Source organism: Daphnia pulex, chromosome 8 (assembly GCF_021134715.1).
Source record: "Daphnia pulex isolate KAP4 chromosome 8, ASM2113471v1".
Taxonomy (NCBI): Eukaryota; Metazoa; Arthropoda; class Branchiopoda; order Diplostraca; family Daphniidae; genus Daphnia; species Daphnia pulex.
The window spans coordinates 8692222-8711146 of record NC_060024.1 but is presented as its reverse complement, the minus strand read 5'-3'; the positions used below and the strand labels follow the sequence as shown (position 1 = coordinate 8711146).

General features: G+C 38.4%; 3 protein-coding genes and 1 long non-coding RNA gene across 6 annotated transcripts; all 4 read right to left on the bottom strand.

The window, feature by feature from the left end:
* Window positions 1-28: 28 nt before the first annotated feature.
* Window positions 29-2601, bottom strand: LOC124199252 (glutamate [NMDA] receptor subunit 1-like). 2 transcript variants are annotated; one of them, XM_046595001.1, is made up of 10 exons: window positions 2299-2601; window positions 2133-2227; window positions 1966-2069; window positions 1819-1900; window positions 1586-1744; window positions 1361-1520; window positions 1077-1297; window positions 886-1008; window positions 642-790; window positions 29-566 (listed from the first exon to the last, which is right to left on the bottom strand). In XM_046595001.1, exons 2-10 carry the CDS (start codon window positions 2220-2222, stop codon window positions 299-301), a joined length of 1356 nt encoding a protein of 451 aa, XP_046450957.1. In that variant the 5' UTR covers window positions 2223-2227; window positions 2299-2601; the 3' UTR covers window positions 29-298. The 2 variants fall into 2 exon arrangements, with proteins under 2 accessions (XP_046450957.1, XP_046450956.1); XM_046595000.1 differs by having other exon boundaries at window positions 2133-2433.
* Window positions 2565-6631, bottom strand: LOC124199251 (zinc finger protein 879-like). Of its 2 annotated transcripts, XM_046594998.1 has the most exons (12): window positions 6440-6631; window positions 5909-6037; window positions 5765-5855; window positions 5427-5620; window positions 5200-5291; window positions 4932-5133; window positions 4503-4829; window positions 4275-4433; window positions 3904-4212; window positions 3734-3844; window positions 3485-3662; window positions 2565-3429 (listed from the first exon to the last, which is right to left on the bottom strand). In XM_046594998.1, the coding sequence occupies exons 1-12, from the start codon at window positions 6569-6571 to the stop codon at window positions 2906-2908; spliced, it is 2448 nt and encodes an 815-aa protein (XP_046450954.1). In that variant the 5' UTR covers window positions 6572-6631; the 3' UTR covers window positions 2565-2905. The 2 variants fall into 2 exon arrangements, with proteins under 2 accessions (XP_046450954.1, XP_046450955.1); XM_046594999.1 differs by lacking the exon at window positions 5765-5855 and having other exon boundaries at window positions 6440-6577.
* Window positions 6632-6869: 238 nt separating this feature from the next.
* Window positions 6870-9200, bottom strand: LOC124199253 (succinate--CoA ligase [ADP-forming] subunit beta, mitochondrial-like). Its single transcript, XM_046595002.1, has 8 exons — window positions 9041-9200; window positions 8586-8860; window positions 8344-8506; window positions 8182-8284; window positions 7960-8121; window positions 7759-7902; window positions 7415-7695; window positions 6870-7348 (listed from the first exon to the last, which is right to left on the bottom strand). The coding sequence occupies exons 1-8, from the start codon at window positions 9098-9100 to the stop codon at window positions 7184-7186; spliced, it is 1353 nt and encodes a 450-aa protein (XP_046450958.1). The 5' UTR covers window positions 9101-9200; the 3' UTR covers window positions 6870-7183.
* Window positions 9201-12713: 3513 nt separating this feature from the next.
* On the bottom strand, window positions 12714-13798 carry LOC124200330. Its single transcript, XR_006877269.1, has 3 exons — window positions 13272-13798; window positions 12989-13208; window positions 12714-12923 (listed from the first exon to the last, which is right to left on the bottom strand). It is a non-coding gene; the product is annotated as an uncharacterized LOC124200330 (long non-coding RNA).
* Between the last annotated feature and the right edge of the window lie 5127 nt (window positions 13799-18925).

Below are 18925 nucleotides of genomic sequence, written 5' to 3'. Positions count from 1 at the left end.
GAATGGACGAGTGATAGAAACAGAGAACTTAGATTGTTACATAACGACACGTAAGGGTCATAATGAAAAGTCATTCAATATTCTGTTTGTCAATGACATAATTGTTACATTTATTGCTGACTTAGATAAATGGCAAAATAATTTTAATCTGATTAGCTATTGCACGACATTCATATAAAATTATAAAGAAAATGTTTCGTGTTAACAGCGTATGACGATAATGTGAGCTAGCAATTTTTTTTTGCGACTAGCGATTAATTGTAAGAACCTTGAATCTTTAAATATTGAAATTCAAGTTCTATAACAACAAAGGCTGAGCAACCAATACACGGCGAATTTTGTTCTGTTGCTTCCGTTTAAACTGTGTCATCACTTCTAGAAGAAACGTGAAAAAAGACAATCCAACACCGATGCCCAGAAATAGAAAAGCGCTGGATAGATCCAGCAGTGTGAAAGGCATCATCCGTCTCTGTGGTTTTGTCTTACCTACCAAACATTTATCGATATTGGGTGTGTACCGCTTTAACCAGAAAGGAAGTAGGCCACTTTCCAGCAAATACTCCAAACTGCGAAGAAAAAATATTTTTTAAAAGTACGTAGAAGAATTTTTTTTTTCCGGTCGAAAAATAATCGTTTCCAACTCGTGATTGATGATGGCATTGTGTCGGCTATTTTTGGGTAACCCAAATGAGTAAGTTCGGATGTAGGGAATGGGATCTGATGACGTCAAACGACATTTGCCGTGGCTTTTCATATCCATCGCCATGAAGTAATATACAACAGCGCGATTCTTAATTAACAGAAAGAGTAAAAAGTTATAAGAATAAAACACGACATGATTTCTTGTTTCTTGGTGAAAACGAGTACGAGAGTTAAATGATTTACCGCGAAATATGTAGCTCCTTCGTGTAAAACATTCTTCAATCCCTCTAGACTTCCTTTGACAAGAAACTGCGGATTATTACGAAGGAAGTCGCCAATAATTACATTTGGACCCACTGAAGCATCCTGTAACAACTCACTTAAAATTAATAAGGAATCATATACATTGAACTTTGTGTTGTAGTAATCTATACCAAAAATATCCTTGACGGGTCCGATTCGAAATCCACTGTCACTTGGGTATCAAGACTAGCCGCTAAATCGGCTAATGTGTTCACAATCGGTTTAAGTTTGGGCACCGTCAAATATGACATCAAAGTGCTCGTGTAAGCGTTTACCAGGGCTACCATAGTCAGACACCACAAACCTACCACAAGGCGTAGGGAAAATCTTGTTTTTGAAGAAATGTGATTGCCTTTATTCGATCGGAATCAAATTAATATGGAGGTTAATCCGTTTCTAATGTGCTAGGCTATACCTTGGCCCGTGATAACAGTAATGACGTAATTTGCATGAAGATCAATGTTATCTGTGAAACTTTTCCACTTCCAATTTTCACTCCATTGTTGGTGATAATAAGTCAATATAGACATACAAAGGATCATCGCTCCGGTTGAAATAAGGAACAAAATCCAAACCTAGAAAAAACAAAATTAAAACGTGACAGAGTTTTCTAGTTTGAAAAATAACCTTTTGTTTTTACCATCAATGAAAAGGGTCTAATATAAGCCGTAAGCCGACTCTCTTCTTTTGGCCATTGCTGTAACAAATTGTAATCCTCTACTCGAAGCGTGATGGTAAAATCGAGTTGGAGTAAATGCGACGTTGTAGGAGCAAATGCGTATGGTATTATATCCACTTCCTATACGAATAATTTTATTTATCAAGTAAACTTATAGTATATCTGTTGTTTTATCTTAATTAGAAAATACTTACCCCTTTCACAATTTGGCTGATGAGCGCAGGAATTATTCCATGTCGGACTATATCTGTATCATCAGTCGGGACGAAAATCAACCTAAAATTTTAACAATAATAATTGCTGACAAGGGGTTCAATATAAATAGAAAACACGAAACCCACTGCATATGAAAATGTTCTGCGATCCAACTAACGATATCGTGGCAGATACCAAAATACGTCACATTTCCTGACGGCTTCTTTACAATAGAGAGACACGGTGGAAACTGGAATTGAACAGATGTTAATTATGCAAAACAAACCTTGGAGGTAAATATGCTGTAGATTACGTTAAAGGCAGAAGCTCTCAACTGCAGTCCGTGCAATTGCTGCCTTTCTTTCTCTAACAAGCTAATAGAAACGCGTGAACTGACCAACATTGTTCCTAAAAAATACGAAAGGAAAATCAATATCCTAAAGAACGATCCCATTGTAGAGGTGGAAAATTGCGACTACACTAAGTATTTCGCTTTACGGCCACCGCTTTTATACTGGTTACTATTCGATGAAATGTCGCACGAGTAAGACCCCTCCCTCCCCACAATAAAAAAAAAAAAAACTTTAATTATTTTGTTTATTGGAAGTTTTCGTTCAATCCTATTTCAATAGTTGGGAAATCGAAGGAAAGTTTTCTGGCGATCGGCTGACGATGGAAAAGTTGGTTGAATTAAGAGTAGATTGAATCCACAACGAAATAAAGTTGCAAAGAACAAGACGAAATATTGCGTAGTAGCTCTGGTGGACTTTATTTTGGAACTTGGGCATCAATCACTCTTGGAAATGCCACACATAAAAGTAAAGTATCGATTTTGAAATAAAAGTAAAGTATCGATTTTGAAGCAAAGGATTCGAGGCGCAATAAGGATTTTTGATACTTAACTTACGAATATGTCGTCCGTCATTGACATAATTGGTTAGGACGTACAAATGACACTAAACTTCATGCATCAAAAGATCCCGTGCAAAAATTGGCTTGTCAGATTTCAAGTTTAACAATATTGAACTAATTGATCCAATACGGATTGTTGACAATGGCAAAACAAGTTTACTTTTGACGTAATATTTAATAGTCAGGAGCTATTTCACATGAATCACCATTGGCCGGGATGAGCAGAGTGACACGCCGACCGTCTTCAGTAGTGATTTCGATAGCTTGACGCACTTGGTCGGTGTTATCATCTCCAACAATGGCCAAGACGCTTTCAGAATCATCAGTCTGATCTGTTTGCAATTCGACATTTAAATGCCGTGATTCTTCTTCGTCCAGTTGTACCATAGCAACTCCATTTTCCATCATGGATGAATACTGAATAGTGCCATCTGACATCAAGCCGCTCTCTTCTGAACCAATCGTACTAATTAATCGTACTAATTGCGTTTGATCAGTTGTCACGTAAAAGATGTGTTGTCCATCAGTCAGGGCAGAGAGTGCATTTTCCGATTCATCGTTCGAGGCGGAAGCAGCCGTTGTGATAGTAACGTCATCCATTGATGACTGCTGATTCTTGTGAGTCTTTTTGTGTTTCTGTAGATTAGACAAGTCAGAGAAGGCCTTGTTGCAAATGTCGCATGAGTAAGGTTTCTCTCCTGCAAAATAAAAGCGTAAATACAAGTATTTAACTTTTTGTGATCAATTGTTTACCGGTGTGAAGTCGGACGTGTTTTTTAAGTGCCCATTGTTCTGTGAATGTCCGAGGGCAGTTAGGGCAAGAGAAGGGCTTTTCACCACGATGCCGACGAAGGTGACACTTCCAGGAATCTTTGTGAAGAAAATCTTTCCCGCAGTATTCACATTTCCACGGTCGCTCCCCGGTGTGTCTCTGAACCCATTCGATAAAAAAATAGTGGCATAAAGATCAGATTCAAAAGAATGATAAATAATTATTCTCACCTTCATGTGTAACCGATGCTGTGAAGATGTTGTGAAACGTTTCGAACAAACATCACAGCCAAAGGGTTTCTCTCCTGTGTGAATTCGCATATGCTCTTGAAGATTTCCTCCCTGGACCAATGAGGGAATTAGACAACAGATGACATTTCTGCGCATTTATTTACAAATACCTGGGAAAAGCTCTTGTCGCAGAATTTACACGCGTATGGCTTTTCACCGGTGTGCCATCGAGTGTGTAGGATCAAAGAAGTTTTATGCGAAAACTTGGCGTCGCAAAATGTGCACTGGTAAGGCTTCTCTTCACTGTGAATATTACTATGATTGTATAAATTCGCCCGAGTCTTGAATGTAGCGCCGCAAACATCGCATACAAAAGGTCGATCATCTGAATGCACCAAACTATGTCGTTGCAGAAGCTGCTTATGTTTAAAGCCCTTGTTGCAAATTTTACACACATACGCACTTTTACTATGAACCACCTGTGAATAAATAACGCGACCTTGGCAGTAATGTACGAGAATTAACAGAGATCACAAATTACCTCTTTATGGTAGACGACCGAGCTCGGGTGCGAGAACGTCTTGCCACATACATCACACACGTTGTTGTTTTCCGTGATGTGTTGTTCCACTATGTGATTCGTCAGGGCAGATTGCTGCGGGAAAACTACTTCGCATGATGCGCATTTAAATTCTGTGCCCTGTTTTGTATTTCAAGATTGATATACAACTTAACTGTCACTAAAACTGAAAATGTTGTGGAATCTAACCTGAGACTCATCTAAATCTCCGTCAATTTCGTCCATGTTCTGAACTTCCGAAATTCCTTCTCCTGTATGTTTGACTTCATTTTGGTGCAACACTAGTTCTTCCTTTGTAACGTACGTTTCGTTACACGTCAGGCATACAAACTGGGATTGTTCATGTCGAGTGCGAATGTGGTGTTCAAAATGCCCAGAATGGAGGAAAGACTTTCCGCAATATTCACATATAAAGCGTCGCTTCTTGGGTCGGCCAACTTTACCCTTCATCTTTGGTTTCGGCGTATTTTTGCGCATATGACTGCGGGCCACTGAACTTTCGCCTTCACTTTCTTCCTGTAAATTAAACACATGTTAGAAGACTTTCTTGTTATCCATACACTGTAAATTAACTACAGATCCGTATCTTGGCGTAAAAACTTAAAAATTGTCCCTCACCGCAATCGTACTAATGGCATTTTCTTCGTCGCTCTCTCTTTGAATTTCATCTTGGTTTTCTCGATTCAACTGAAGATCAATTGCTTCAATTTCAGCGTCTTCTTCTTCAGCAAGATTTTCTTCAATTTCTTCATCTGGTTCAATCACCCCCTCGTCTTTTAAGATTGCTTCTAATTCTTTCCCTTGTACTTCACCTGGAAATCTGTTCGATATTGGAACTTGCGAATTAAATACTGCATGTATGACAAGTCTTAAAAACATTCAAAACCTTTGTGGTAGTCGTCGGCGACGGCGCATGCGAGAAAGTTCTCCTGAAGTAAGTCGTTTTTCTTCCGCTTCTTTAAACATCAGTTCCAGAGCCTAAAACGATAATTTAAAAACATAGTTGTAACTCTCCCAGTTGTAAACAGTTACACTAAACGTATTAAAATCCTATGCCTCAAGCTTATCTACATTTGATTTTAAAATAGAGGCCACCTTATTGCGTACGCTCACCTGCTCGGGATCAACGATATCTTCTGTTGCCGATTGCTCTTCGTTGGACTTTTGTAGATTGTCCGAAATTAGAAATTCAACTTCAACTTCAGTTGGTTTTGGTTTCCGAGGACGTCCTGGTTTTCGACGTGGTGTTTTTCTACCCTCCATGGCTAAGCTAATTGTATGATTGCCATCGAATAGCGGTTGGTCATCTGTTTAAAAGTAACAAACGGCAATAGTATTATTAACATAGTAGATCAACTGACATGTTGTTGATTAGCTTGTAAGGCATATTTTCAAAATAATATATGTAGGAAAAATTAGAGATGGTGCGTTTCCATCAATTTGGTTTTTACCAAGATTTAAGATTAGTTCTGCATCACTGTTTATATCTGTACAATTCTCAGCTCTTTCCAATTGCTTTTTTTCCTTCTTTAGTGCTTCAACCTGAAGTCATAAAATGAGGATTTTATCAAAGCAGGGCTGTATGACTTCTGTACCTGTTCTTTCCATAGTTCCCGCAATCTTCTTTGTCCAGCTGTCAACACATCAAAGAATGTTGAAATATCTTTCACTGCTTGATTGCATGATAGACAAATCTGCCGGGGTAGCTTTCCATCATCAAGGATCTAAGTAATGCAATGCTCTTTATACCATTCTGAAAATATACACACACTAACATACACACATCACACATAATTTACAATAGATAATCAATATCATCACAGATTATACTTGATTCCTTCTGTAATGCATTTCAAAAATTTCTCAAGATGAGGCTGTACTTAAATGATGATGAGAATAACAATTTGTATACTATTTTAGGAAACTATTTTACCGTTGTTTAAATGAAAAAAAATACGTATGTATGTAAAACTGGTAAAACAAAACATGAAGCACTATAAAACGGGTAATAAAACAAAACATGAAGCACAGAAGTCGGACGATTCAAAATAATGGCGCTTTGCATCGCCAACATACTCAATAAAAAGCCTATTTAAGTTATGAAATTACATGAAGTGCTCACTAACCTTTAAAGGTAAATATCGGTTGATAATTAAATCCAGTTGTGAAGAAGAATTATTTGATTCAAATATATGAATTCCATTGTCAAAATCTGCAGAACAAAGGCGACAAATGTTCGACTTTTCAAGTGTCGCCATGTTTTCCTAGCAGACGAATTTAATTGTTTCCTCTCTCGTCTGAATGTCTGATAGTATATAACTTTCCAGGACTGCTACATAATCGGGATTATGATTATCATAACTTAACGGAAGTAGGCTATCTTCACGAAACAGAAAAATATGACACTTTATATTAGTAGCCTATTCTTGCGGTCAGACAGTGCATACCGGTAGGCCTACATACCACATAAAACTAAATAGAACCAATGACCCAATCATTAGTCTTTCATTAAATTTTAATATTTTTAATTATATAGCGATGACGATTAAACCAATATTTCACAGCACTATGAACTATGTATTTTATAGTTTTAATTTACAATAGGAACAAACAAAGATAGAAGAGATGTGAAGTTGAGAACAGAAATTATGCTGAGATGTTTAGTATCATGTTGTTCCAAAAGCAAATCTATTATTTGTTTTATAAGAAGATATCAGTAACTGTATTAACATACTGCTTCCATATCAGTACTAAACAATCAGTGCCTTGTTATACATACATGATCTCTTGCTTCACTGGAGAAATGAGGTTATAGGATGATTGAATCTACTAGAGACCTATAATAGAATCCCATTTTAAAACAATGGTTATTAAATGGGAATTTCAAAATTGACATCTAATCTTGCAGCCTTTGCTAATGAAACAATGCTTGATAGTTTGACTGCTAGCCTAGCTGCTTCATCAAGGTTGTCACAGGGCAAGATCTTTAGTCCAGAATTAGCAATAAGAACTTTAGCTTCATCAACATTTGTACCCTGAAACAAAACAATTATTTGGTTTAGTTTTTTTCCAATAATGAAGAATTAGTGAAATTTCAATACCTGAAGCCGACAAATAATTGGCGTCTTGATGTTCAATTCGTTTGCGGCGATTATGATTCCTTCTGCGATCACATCACAACGCATGATGCCGCCAAAAATGTTGACCAGAATAGCATGAACTTTCGGATCAGCCGTAATAATTTTAAAGGCTTCTTTAACTTGCGCTGAAGTTGCCCCGCCACCGACATCAAGAAAGTTGGCTGGCTCTCCTCCGTGCAATTTAATTATGTCCATAGTTGCCATTGCAAGTCCTGCACCGTTTACTAAGCAGGCAATGTCACCTGTGTGAGAAAAATAATTTTTTTTTTACTGTCTGGTATTTGCCTTATAACTGCATAAGATACCATCAAGAGCGATATAATTAAGATTAAACTTTGCAGCTTCAACTTCTTGTGAGTTTTCCTGAGTCCAATCTCGATATGAAAACACACTCGACTGTCTGAAATCAGCATTATCATCAAACCGCATCTTTGCATCCAAGCACATCACTGGTTATAATATGGATAGTTATAAAAGAACTTAAAATACATAACACTGATCCTTACATTTCCCGTCCTGATCCTCAGCTAATGGATTAATCTCAATCATGGTTGCATCATATTTAATGAATAGGTTATACAATTTAATGAACATATCAGCGGCTTCTTCGCGCTTTGAAGTCAAACCCAACTTGTCAGCCACCAAGAGTGCTTGTTCTTTTGTTAGCCCTAAGGAGAAGCAAGAAAATGTAAAAGTATGTAAAATTATTAAATCAAGTTTAAAAAAACCTTTAATAATGTCAACAGGTTCAGTGATAATGGCTTCAGGATTTTCATGAGCTACTTCTTCAATGTTCATGCCACCATGTGTGGATGCAATAAGGACTGGCCCCTGTTCCAGAAATATTGATAAGTTTATTGTTGGAATAAACAAATGAAAAATAAACTTACACCGTAGGCTCGCTCCAGCATAATAGTAAAGTAATATTCTCTTCGTTGATACTTCCTTTCAGTAATCATAACAGAATTGCAGATTCTGCCCTTTTCACCAGTTTGCTTTGTAATTAGCAAATCACCAATCATTTTTGAAGCTATATCTCCTGCTTCTTCAGCACTGAAATTGTTATTCAATAAAAAAATGAAAACAAATCAACATATAAAGATTGCGCAAGGTAGGAAAAATGAAAACTTACGAAAATACAGTTTTAACTCCACCTTTGAGGCCACCTTTAAAATGTCCTTTTCCTCTTCCACCAGTCAATACTTGGGCTTTCACAACCACATCAAGGCAGTCTAGCTCTTCAACTATCTTCTGGGCCTCTTCTCTGGACCTTGCTACACCAAATTTTGGAACTGTAATACCCTCTTGTTGCAGTAGAGTGTAGCTAACATATTCGTGAACATTTAAGTTCCGCCTTTGTTCGAATGCCAATGATGCTTTGGCGTAAGCCGTAGTAGCACGCAAAATCTATATAGAAGAAACATAAAAAATAATTGTTATTTCTTATTTTTCATTTGTTTCTGCTCAACTTCAATTCTTGATAGCAAAATTTACCAAATTTGTGCTAGAGATTGATCTTATCAGATATCGATAAAAAATCTCTTATTAATTACTAATAAATTAATATATAACATTAAATAACAGTACCCGTCCAGATTGCAAAGATTTCTCCACGGCAACGGCAATTCTATGCAAAAGTGTAGCCATTTTTCTTGTTTTTTAATTTTTATGCTCTTGTGAATTGTGATACTTAACAGTCGCCAGTCGGCAAACAGCTGTTCTGACGACCGAGTACCGTTGCGCTATTTTCCCCAAAGAGGGGGTTGGCCTCAAACCTCAACAAGTTATTAAACGAATAAACGTAAACACTTAGTCACTTAACAGTGTTCTTTGAAAAAAATTGACGTATTTTCAAAATAAAATACATTTAATTTAAAAATCTAGGTTCGGAAAATCGTTGTGGTTTTCAAAAATTTAAATAAAATAAAATACCAAATAATAGCAAGCAGAGCCAGAGCCATTTACTAATAGTCTGGGAGCTGGGTGACCAAAAAATGTTTTTTCTTTAGCAAAAGGTTTGAAGCTAAAATATGGTTAGGGGGGGTATAACACACACGAAAAGCCAAGTCTGTCGACTGGCGGCCGGGGCGTTCAAGCCGGTTCAAGCGTGACGCGATCCCGAAGTCGGCGGGAACCGTAAAAAAATACACTTTGTTAAGAAAATCTGAACTATATCTTAAAAAATAGAGGGATATCAACTTTATTTAATTTCCGACAGACAGACGTCATAATCTGGGGCCTTGGGGCCATCAGGTGTGTAAGAAATTTTAGGAAATTTCAGTAAATTGTGAAAATGGCAACGCTGCATCCTAAGCGCCTAATTTTAAATAGAGAGATTTGGGGAGGATCTGTGAGTTTTTAACTAAGTAAATGTGAACAGAAAATGCATTTTTCGGTTTTTTAAATAAGATTATGCATTAATTTGGTTGAACCGATCACTTTTTGATTATTTGGTTTGTGTTATTGGCAGTTATAATTTCTTCCCTATATATTCCCAGCTTTTTTTCTGCTCCTCTTTCGTGAGAGCATATCGAACGTCACGGGAAACCCTTGACTAACAGACATTATGCTTTTCCCCCCTTCTCCGTGGTTATGTCCTAGCATGGGTTGTTCTCCGGTTCTCCGCTTATGTTTATGAATATCCTTGGTAACCTGCTGGGTGCCCAGGACGCCCAGTTAACTTTTTCCATCACCGATTACGACAGTTTCAACGAAGACGAAAAATCGTACATCAATTTCGATTGCTGGATACGTGACGTCGTCGTTTCTTCACTAAAACCCTACGAAGCGAATCAAGAATTGTCCGTCCAGCAGACAAGCAAATTCTTCAAAGATGTTGAAGAATTCCCGCTCGACTTGTGTCTATCCGTCTCGACTGGATGTCGACCTCACCCGTGGATTGACATGCTCGCCATTTTCGCCATTGAGAATTTACTCGGCCAACTTACCGACAAGTGCCAAGAGGATCAAATCAAAATGAAGAGTTTCGCTTTCGTCCGACCGCTTGTTTAATATGGTGGCACCGCCCGGAGCGCCAGAGTAGTTTTTGCCAATTTTCTACCAGAAGATCCGGCCTTGGATCCGGCAGGAAATGGCGGGCATCCCAAACCAGTTGATGACAAACAAGTTAACGGCACTTAAACTTCATTATCTGCTACACGCGCGAAGACGTTGTATTGGGCCGTTTCTCTAGCGCGCTTCTTTGAACGATTGGCCATCTGTGATACGCTATTACGTCCAGCTGGCCGTCGATTCGGTGCCCGACCTTGCCCTTCGCCTGACGAATGTCCTTGATGTCCAATTCGGGCAGGAAAGAACCGACCACTTTCTTTGTTTGGTCGTTCACCGCCACCCGAAACTCAAAGATAAGTCGAACGATAAAACACAATTAAGAAACATCCTGAAGAATTTGCTTCGATACCCCTGGATTAAAGATCGGTGGATGGCTTTGATTGACGACAGTTTGCAGAGAAATTTGATGGAGGTGAAAGACTTTGCTGTCAAATATGGAGATCATCGCTAAAGAGATGAGAAAATCGAGTCGAGTCGATTTGAGTGTCTAGGACATTTTGACCACCATGAGCCGAGATTCTGAGTCGTGCAAAGTCATCGGCAATAGCAGTGAAATGGCCCAGCTTATCAAATGCATCCGGGAAAAATACAAAGCAAACGGCAAGAATATTATAACGCTAGAAAACGGACGCCATGACTTATGGTTGTGCGACTCATATGGCGGAAGATTCTCTCGGAGATGGCGTCGTCTTGATGGGTCCTTTACGGACATGCCTCCTTCAAACTCTATTCCGCCCCCCTCGGACTTCTTCCATGTCGGAGCGCATCTAGCGGTGATAGTCTCAACTTAATGAAACGACGAAAGATAAGCCAGTGTACAAATATATTACAAACTGATTGAACCAAATACAGTGGAATAGCAATAGCAAGTGGTGTAGTGGGTAGAGCACTGTAGTAGCACCCCGAGGAACGTGGTTTCGGGCCCACCGGGGAACATTTCTTTTTTGTTTCTTTTTGCTAAAATTTAAGTATTTTACAACACTTTAAGTGGAAACCAATTAAGATTTAAGATAGCCAACCAAACCTATAACGACTAAGTATTGTAATAACGTATCAATGTTGTTAGAACCAGAGCTATAGATACCTGGTCGGTTCATGGCTGTGTTGGCTTCCCTATCCCGGTTTCAGGGTAAACGTAAGCCGATTTGGAAACTGGAATGAGCGCCTCTAGTGAGTGTGTCACCTACTACGTGAAGCCAGCCAATCAGGAAGGGTATATGAAAAACTCATTGGCCAATCACAGCTTACTTTTCTACAAGAAGTGAACAATAATAAAAAGGTAGAAGTATCCAACTGTCAAACCTCTAAGTCTTATCTAAGTGTCCTATCTTTCTAAGTGTCCTCACATTTTTACATGTTATTGTTTGGTTGTGTAAAAAAAAATATGTAATGACATGGTACGTGTTATTCTCAGTGTAAGGATTCCGCCAGGCTCATAGCTTGTAAAAAGGGACACTTGACTTTCTAAAGTCACCCTCGCTATTGAAAAGAGTCAAGGCCAAGAGTAACCGACACAAACTAGACCCATAACTTCCAGAAGAATTTAAACCTTATGCCTTTCTAAAAATCCCCCTTTTGTTCATGAAAAAGCCAAGGCCAAAAGCTGACGCTACTAAAAATGCGCCCCATTCTTCAACATTTCAAAATGTAATAATAAATAGAACTAGCAAGTAAAAAGAAGTCCAGTGACGTTCGGAGTCAGTTGAGTTCATTCCGGCAGTTCAGTTACGCCAGTTCCGCCAGTCCCGTCTAAACTGTTCTTGACCTCCTTGTCATTTACTTTTTTTTACTCCTTTCCGCTCGCATCGCCACTAATTACCCCTTCATTTTTTCCGCGCTTTCCGCAGCAGTGGATAAATGTGTTATTTTTACTACTGGGTGGCTATTCTCGAAAAATGTGGAAACACGTGATCAAGAGCCATGGCCCTCGCTCGTTCTAGGAAGAGTGAAAGTGATGGATACATATCACGGGATCTTAACGGGGTTGGAAATTATTTTTAATATCTAGAGAACTAATAAAAATGAAAATGGACGATTGTCAATGAACTAAAACGATTTATGTTAATCAATCGCCATCTGACGACAAGTCGGAGGCGAAGAAATTTTTTTTTAACTTTCAATTTCTATTTTTGATTTTTCAACATGCGCCATCTGACGACAAGTCAGATCCAATTCTTTGGTACCATTGATAAAGTTACTAGTGACTGAAATGTCACAAAATTAGACTTGAAATTAGTAGAGCTTGCTTTCATAGAAGGTGATGTAACTGTCGAATCTTCAATGACAACAGCAACGTTTTGGTTCATTACATCAGGAAGTGGATCAAAAATTGTTTCTTCAGCAGCCTGGTGAATGTCCATTGATTCTTCAATAGTAGAGGTAACTTCCATGGAGGGTGCTATAAGATTAAATTTAAAGCAATTGCTCTTCAAAATAAAATATAAAGAGAACTATTATCAATACCTGTACTGTCAAATTTTTTTCTCTTTGACGTAGTAGGTATTTTGTCTACTTTTGGTCATTTCCTTGCTGATGCATTGCTAGCATTAGCTTCCACTGCAATACATATTTAAGAATTGCGTTATTTAATATTAAACAAAATAAAATTATGTAATAATACCATTAAGGTTATTTCTCCATTTGAAAGCATCAACATTTTGCATTGCTTGTCGAATAGATGTATCTAAAATGAAAACGGTTCAGTTTCTGTGCATTACAGATTATACAGGAAATATAATATCAATACCATTTATCAGAAAATGTTTGGGAATTGCTCCAGCATTAAGATTCCTACGTTTGAAAGGATGGAACACGTTCAAAATTTCAATCCCTGATTTAAAGTCACTTTCGTCAACATTACGGGAGCAAATACGTGAGGTGCTCGTCAAATTACTACATGGAATTAGTTCTTGCCATTTTGATAATGAAGTTTTAGGAACTGCAAACAAAGTAACATCATTTTCTTTTTGATTTCCTTTGTAATATGTTGTTTTACAATCAGGAACAGCACACCTGCCAACCATTTTTACAGAAATTATGGTTAGAATTCATTCACGTAATACACGATGATGGCCGCCGTATTCACATATTACACGAAAATGGCCGCCGAAAGTATTATTTGAAAGTCAACGTCTTATCACTAGATGGCGCTGTCTCATTTTTCCACTTCACAACTTCTGACAAGCTCCGCCCTAAAACCCTCTGAAAATCGGCTTACGTTTACCCTGAAACCGGGATAGGGAAGCCAACACAGCCATGAACCGACCAGGTATCTATAGCTCTGTTAGAACTTAGAAATTAAAATGGGCAGTAAACGGTGGCGGCTGACACGTGGTGTTGGTACACATCCACCAGGTGACAGGATTTTTTTGGGAGAAGACAGAATCAAGACAACGCCAAAAGCTTATGGAAGCCATTACGTTGAGAGCCGTAACCATAGTAAATGACTCTGGCTATAGGGCTCTGTTTTCTTTTGCCGTTTTATCTGGCAACGCAGCATGGCTGGGCATTTTTTTTAGCGCGAGAACGGGGAGAATGGGACGAATGGGAGAGAGGAGGGCGTACGAAAAAAGAGGACCCACGTTTCCTCTTCTCCCCCATTCGTCCCATTCTCCCTCTTCTATAAAATTTATTAATAATATTTTGGCTGTCCAACTCGAATCTGAATGATAATTTTTACTTCAAATAGATTCTAGAGATGTAAAGAAACTTAAATGCAAAAAAAAAACGTTTGCTGACTGTTGTAGGGGAAAATTTGATAGTTTTTGATTACAAAAACTCGCTGTCGTTTGTTTGAAATATTTCCTAAACAAAAAATAACACAACTCTTTTTTTGTGATAAACCAGATATAATAAGCTGTCTTTCCTGACAAAATGAAAGAATTTCTTTTGGTAGATCATTCCGATTTTTTAAGTTGAAAAACGTCAATTTTGAGAAAAATCGCATTTTTTGTACTTTTAAAATTGAAAAATTATATTTTAAACTTAAGATGCGAGTTTAAAATTTTTACTACACATTACTAATAGCCTCGTTGACATTTCCACTACCTTTTTATGAATCCGCGTCGAGATTAATTTAATTTTTTATCGAATCAAAAACAGTCGTTTTTTCACTTTTTAAATTTCGCGCCACCTATTGGCGCAACCTTCGATTTTGTCGCACTTGTTCTTAAAAAAATTGTTTATTTATAAAACAACATGTTCTGATGGATAAATCAGCCAATAAACGCATTTCAATATGCTAAAACAAAAATTAATGATTATATACAGTCAAGCAGACTTTTAAACAATTCAATCGAACGCGCCAGACGAACGCGCCTTTTTTTCAAATTCACTCTAGGATTTTTTTTTATTGTCTTGAATCGAAAAAGCCTAATGGCGATCAAATCGGTGAGATGGTCGCCACAGGTTTTGGTCGTGTTCATATGGAATCATCCTAAAGTAAAATAGCTACCTGGGCGTCTAGGCTTACCTAGCCTAATTAACGAATTCAACTGCGCTGCTCCTTTCGGCGAGCTCCAGAAGCTTGGCTTTGCATGGCGATATTGATCTCCGCCCCCATGACGTAGGGGAGGAGCTATTCCGGGGATACACTAGCCAACCCACTAGCCATGTAATAATAATAATAATATATCTTCTCGCGCCTCTTGGCTCAAGACTGACACAGGGAAATCAGATTAATATGCGGGACGAAAATAGTGAGTTTTAAGTGCAGTGCGAAAGCTGAAGAGAGAAAAAAGGAGGAGCGAACATGCACCGGGAGCTTATTCCATACAAGAGGTGCATAGTTGGTGAACGCCCTTCTGCCGTGTGTTTCTACACGTGCAGAAGGAGGAACAAGGTCGTAAAGAGTTGATGGAACAACGGAGGATCTTAGGATGCGGTCAGATGATGAGTTAGGATGACTGTTGGCAGTACGAGGAGAAATGAGGCTAGATAGGTAGAAGGGAGCACAAGCGTTGAGACATCTTGAAGTTGATGCGGTAAGGAATGGGTAGCCATCAGTGAAGATGACGCAGATGATGATTCATGGGATCACGACGACGAGCACCGGTGATGACACGACCATCAGCATACTGGACCTACTTGAGAGTATGTAGAGAGAATGTTAATTTCTCTATTTTATAACTAAGTTTCCGAAGCACAGAGAATGTAAAACAAAGTTTCCGAAGCTCGCCGAAAGGAGCAGGCAGCGCAGTCGAATTCGTCTGCTAGGGAGGGGGAAAAACGTCGACTGCACATAGTAAGCCATTCTTTCCTATGTATCAAGTCTCATCTGTATAGATATACAAGCCTCTGATACATAGAAAACAGGGAATAAGCGAAGGAGTGGACAGAAAGGGAGCGAAAAGCACATATAATGCAAACGAAAACGCCGAATGAAAAACCTCAAAAATGGGTCGAAATCGGGTTATCACGAAAATCGTGATTTCTCGGACATACGACCGAATTTTAAAACATCCTCTTGGATTCTGGAAAAGGGATGAAAGGGTTCAATTTTTATCAATTAGCTTTTTGTCTGTGAGCCGAATATACAGTGAGAAGCGATGTGGACTGAGGGAGAGACTTTGGGATTTTTAGATATTTCACGAATATAAATTCCGATTATCTCGGAAACGAAAAAAAAAAGATAAAAATCCGGAATTTATTCCGTTGGAATCGCCTTGCAGCTATAAACAGAATAGACGTAGTCCATATTTTAAAGTCCCTTTCCGGATTGCGATCCGGAAACTACCTCCAGAAAAAAGGTGTATCTTGGTCTGGTTGAGTTGCAGATCGCGTATGTTAAAAACTACAACAACAGAAAACAACAACAGTGTACAACTATATAACCCTACGTTGCAACGTTTATTTAACATTTTTGTTCTAATCAAGACAACAAATCATGTCCTATTTACCCTCCAAAAACACTTTTGGTAAAATCTTTAAATTTTTTTGCAAAATAATAACAAATGAATCAAGTATCTAAAACGGTCTCTGGTCACTTCGTCCGACAAAAAACTGCCCAAACTGCCCAAATTAGGCCGAAGTGGCCTTCCCATTTCGTCCAAAATTAACCAATTCGCCCCAACTTTTCTACCATTCCGGCCAATAGAAAAAAAAGTAGATTTGATGGAAATACAAATATATATTTTTTACACTTTACAATTTGATGAAAAAACTGCTCAATCAGAATCGCAGTCAGAAAACTCCTCATCTTCTTCATCATCCACATCCTCGTCTATTTCGTATTAATTGTTGCTAGTGTACAACAGGAAACATTTTTCTAGGAGTTCTTCACTCCTGAACTCCTTGGCTTTGTACGACGACCAGATAGAGTGTAACTTCTTTTGGAGTATACTGGTAGCGATTTTTGGTCTCTTAATTCTATGTTTTGATTTAAAAGCTTGCAATGCAAAGGGACAGTTTTGGGTCCTTCAAATAAACAGAGATAATCTCATATACAAGTTAAGCCCAGCTTGTCTTTCTACTATTTACTCAATTGTGCCATCCCTCGCCATCTTTGTTTGTTCTAATTACTTTATTAAAGCAATACCACTTCGAGATGGTCAAGACAGGATAAAATATCCATTGAGTATTAACATATTAAAAAAAAATTATCAATTAAAAGATGTTGGCCTTGGCTCAAATGAAGGGATTTAGCTTCTTCCCATAGTCCATTGAAAATTTTGTGAATTTTTTCGGATGGGATTAGATGCAGAGTCAACACCCTCTTCCTGCTTATTATACAACCCCACTAACCCAATTTTCTTAACTCGTATAAACACGTCGGCCTGGGTCCAGTGAAAAGCAACAACCGTACATTTTCACTGAAGGAAAAACATCTTCTACCCCCCCCCCCCCTCCAAATAGCACGCTCAAAATCAGAGACGACTTCGGTGACTTCCATTTTTGGACCCATAATGCGACACACTTCTTTGAATACTTTTCGGTAGTTGGAAGCTGTCCTTCTTGACATCAATGTGAACATAAGAGGAACTTGCTTCATCATATCATCCTTACGGATGAAATCATGAATTGAGAAAAGTTGCTTGAAGGGCCCTTTTTTAACCAGCCTAAAAGTATCTATTTAAAAGATCAAAAGAATCAACACTTCATTACACACAGCATCAACAGTTCTTAATATTTCTATCTGTCGCTCTGTTGCAAATATGAGATGGCGCCGAACCTTTTCCCCCGTTCCAATTTTTATGTCCGCATGAAAGAAGTCCTTCAAAATTGTAGTAAAAAAAACAAGTGGGATAGTTGCAAAAATACCAGTTTTGTATTTTACGAATTCATTCATTCCTCAGGAATAAATTCGTGTTGGACATCGAAGAGAAGATTGGTTGGATTCGGGGGACAAGACGCTTGTCGTGCCCGATTCATTGACCAAACAACAAGTTTTGGATCTGGAAGAAGTACGTCCAGGTCGATTAAAATTGGTTCCAAAATCTTCAGTGCTGAATCATAAAGGCTTCCTAGGGCCTTTTGTTTAGCTTCCGCTGTGATGGAAGCCTTGACCTCGATGTATTTTTTCACACCACAAACATGACTGACCAATGGTGCGAAAGTGTTGCCTTTCTGGGCAACCATTCCTTTGCAGGGGGCCGTATTGGACTGCGCCAATTGACGGATGAATCTTTTTTCAAAGATTTTTTGGTATATGAATACCCAAGCCCATCGACCAACGAGGGTTTAGGTCTACCCCTAAAATTAGAACAATTAACGATTTTTATAAAGTTACTTGAAAAGTTGCTTAACGAAATTACTTTGTTGATCCTTTTGGAATTATGTTCCAGGCGGGACAAGTGTCTGGCGTTGCAGTGGATGGAGGAGGCAGAATTAAGGAAGGTTCTATCACTGGAACTGGGACTAAGAAGGCACTTGTTTCATTCATTTACTGAACGGGTGTTGGCTTTCAGTGACATGGGCTTCGACCGGAGTAATAATCATCGGAACAGTTGGTCCGCCAATGAAAAAAACAGTCGAAATTGTGTTTTACGCAAGAGGGAATGTAGGCCTACTCGAGCTGTTTCCAGAGCTACAAAGAACTGAAAAGAACTACAAAGAAGTCTGACCATTATTTTAGTTAATTTAACACATGTATAAAGAAAGATTACTGAAGGAAGATCCAAGTCCAATCGAAAACACTTAGTCTCATTCACACACATTACACTCACCACGTAGAATTATCAGGGACAATTCTCTACCATATTTCTCTGGGCGGTTCAATGGATGAACTGTTCGACGGGAAATACCGTTCTCCAGTTACTTACTTCTAGGAAGATAAGTGAGGCGGTGTAGTGACGATGCGTCTAGGACGAATGGAACTCGTTCAGATCTGTACAGAAGCAAATAAGACCGGTTACTAAGTGTTACTGTACCGGTTATCGAGACGATTAGCAAGGCTTTTGGTTT

Excerpts from the sequence above, each read along its gene's own strand:
- LOC124199252 (XM_046595000.1), bottom strand. The coding sequence starts at position 2,273 with ATGGGATCGTTCTTTAGGATATTGATTTTCCTTTCGTATTTTTTAGGA. Across the intron at positions 1,745-1,818 it reads TCAGCCAAATTGTGAAAGGG|GAAGTGGATATAATACCATA; the intron begins GTAAGTATTTTC and ends TTATTCGTATAG. Across the intron at positions 567-641 it reads AATGCCATCATCAATCACGA|TTTGGAGTATTTGCTGGAAA; the intron begins GTTGGAAACGAT and ends TTTTCTTCGCAG.
- LOC124199251 (XM_046594998.1), bottom strand. The coding sequence starts at position 6,571 with ATGGCGACACTTGAAAAGTCGAACATTTGTCGCCTTTGTTCTGCAGAT. Across the intron at positions 5,292-5,426 it reads ATATCGTTGATCCCGAGCAG|GCTCTGGAACTGATGTTTAA; the intron begins GTGAGCGTACGC and ends TTATCGTTTTAG. Across the intron at positions 3,845-3,903 it reads GCGACAAGAGCTTTTCCCAG|GGAGGAAATCTTCAAGAGCA; the intron begins GTATTTGTAAAT and ends TCATTGGTCCAG.
- LOC124199253 (XM_046595002.1), bottom strand. The coding sequence starts at position 9,100 with ATGGCTACACTTTTGCATAGAATTGCCGTTGCCGTGGAGAAATCTTTG. Across the intron at positions 8,507-8,585 it reads GGAGTTAAAACTGTATTTTC|TGCTGAAGAAGCAGGAGATA; the intron begins GTAAGTTTTCAT and ends TAACAATTTCAG. Across the intron at positions 8,285-8,343 it reads TGCTGGAGCGAGCCTACGGT|GGGCCAGTCCTTATTGCATC; the intron begins GTAAGTTTATTT and ends TTTCTGGAACAG.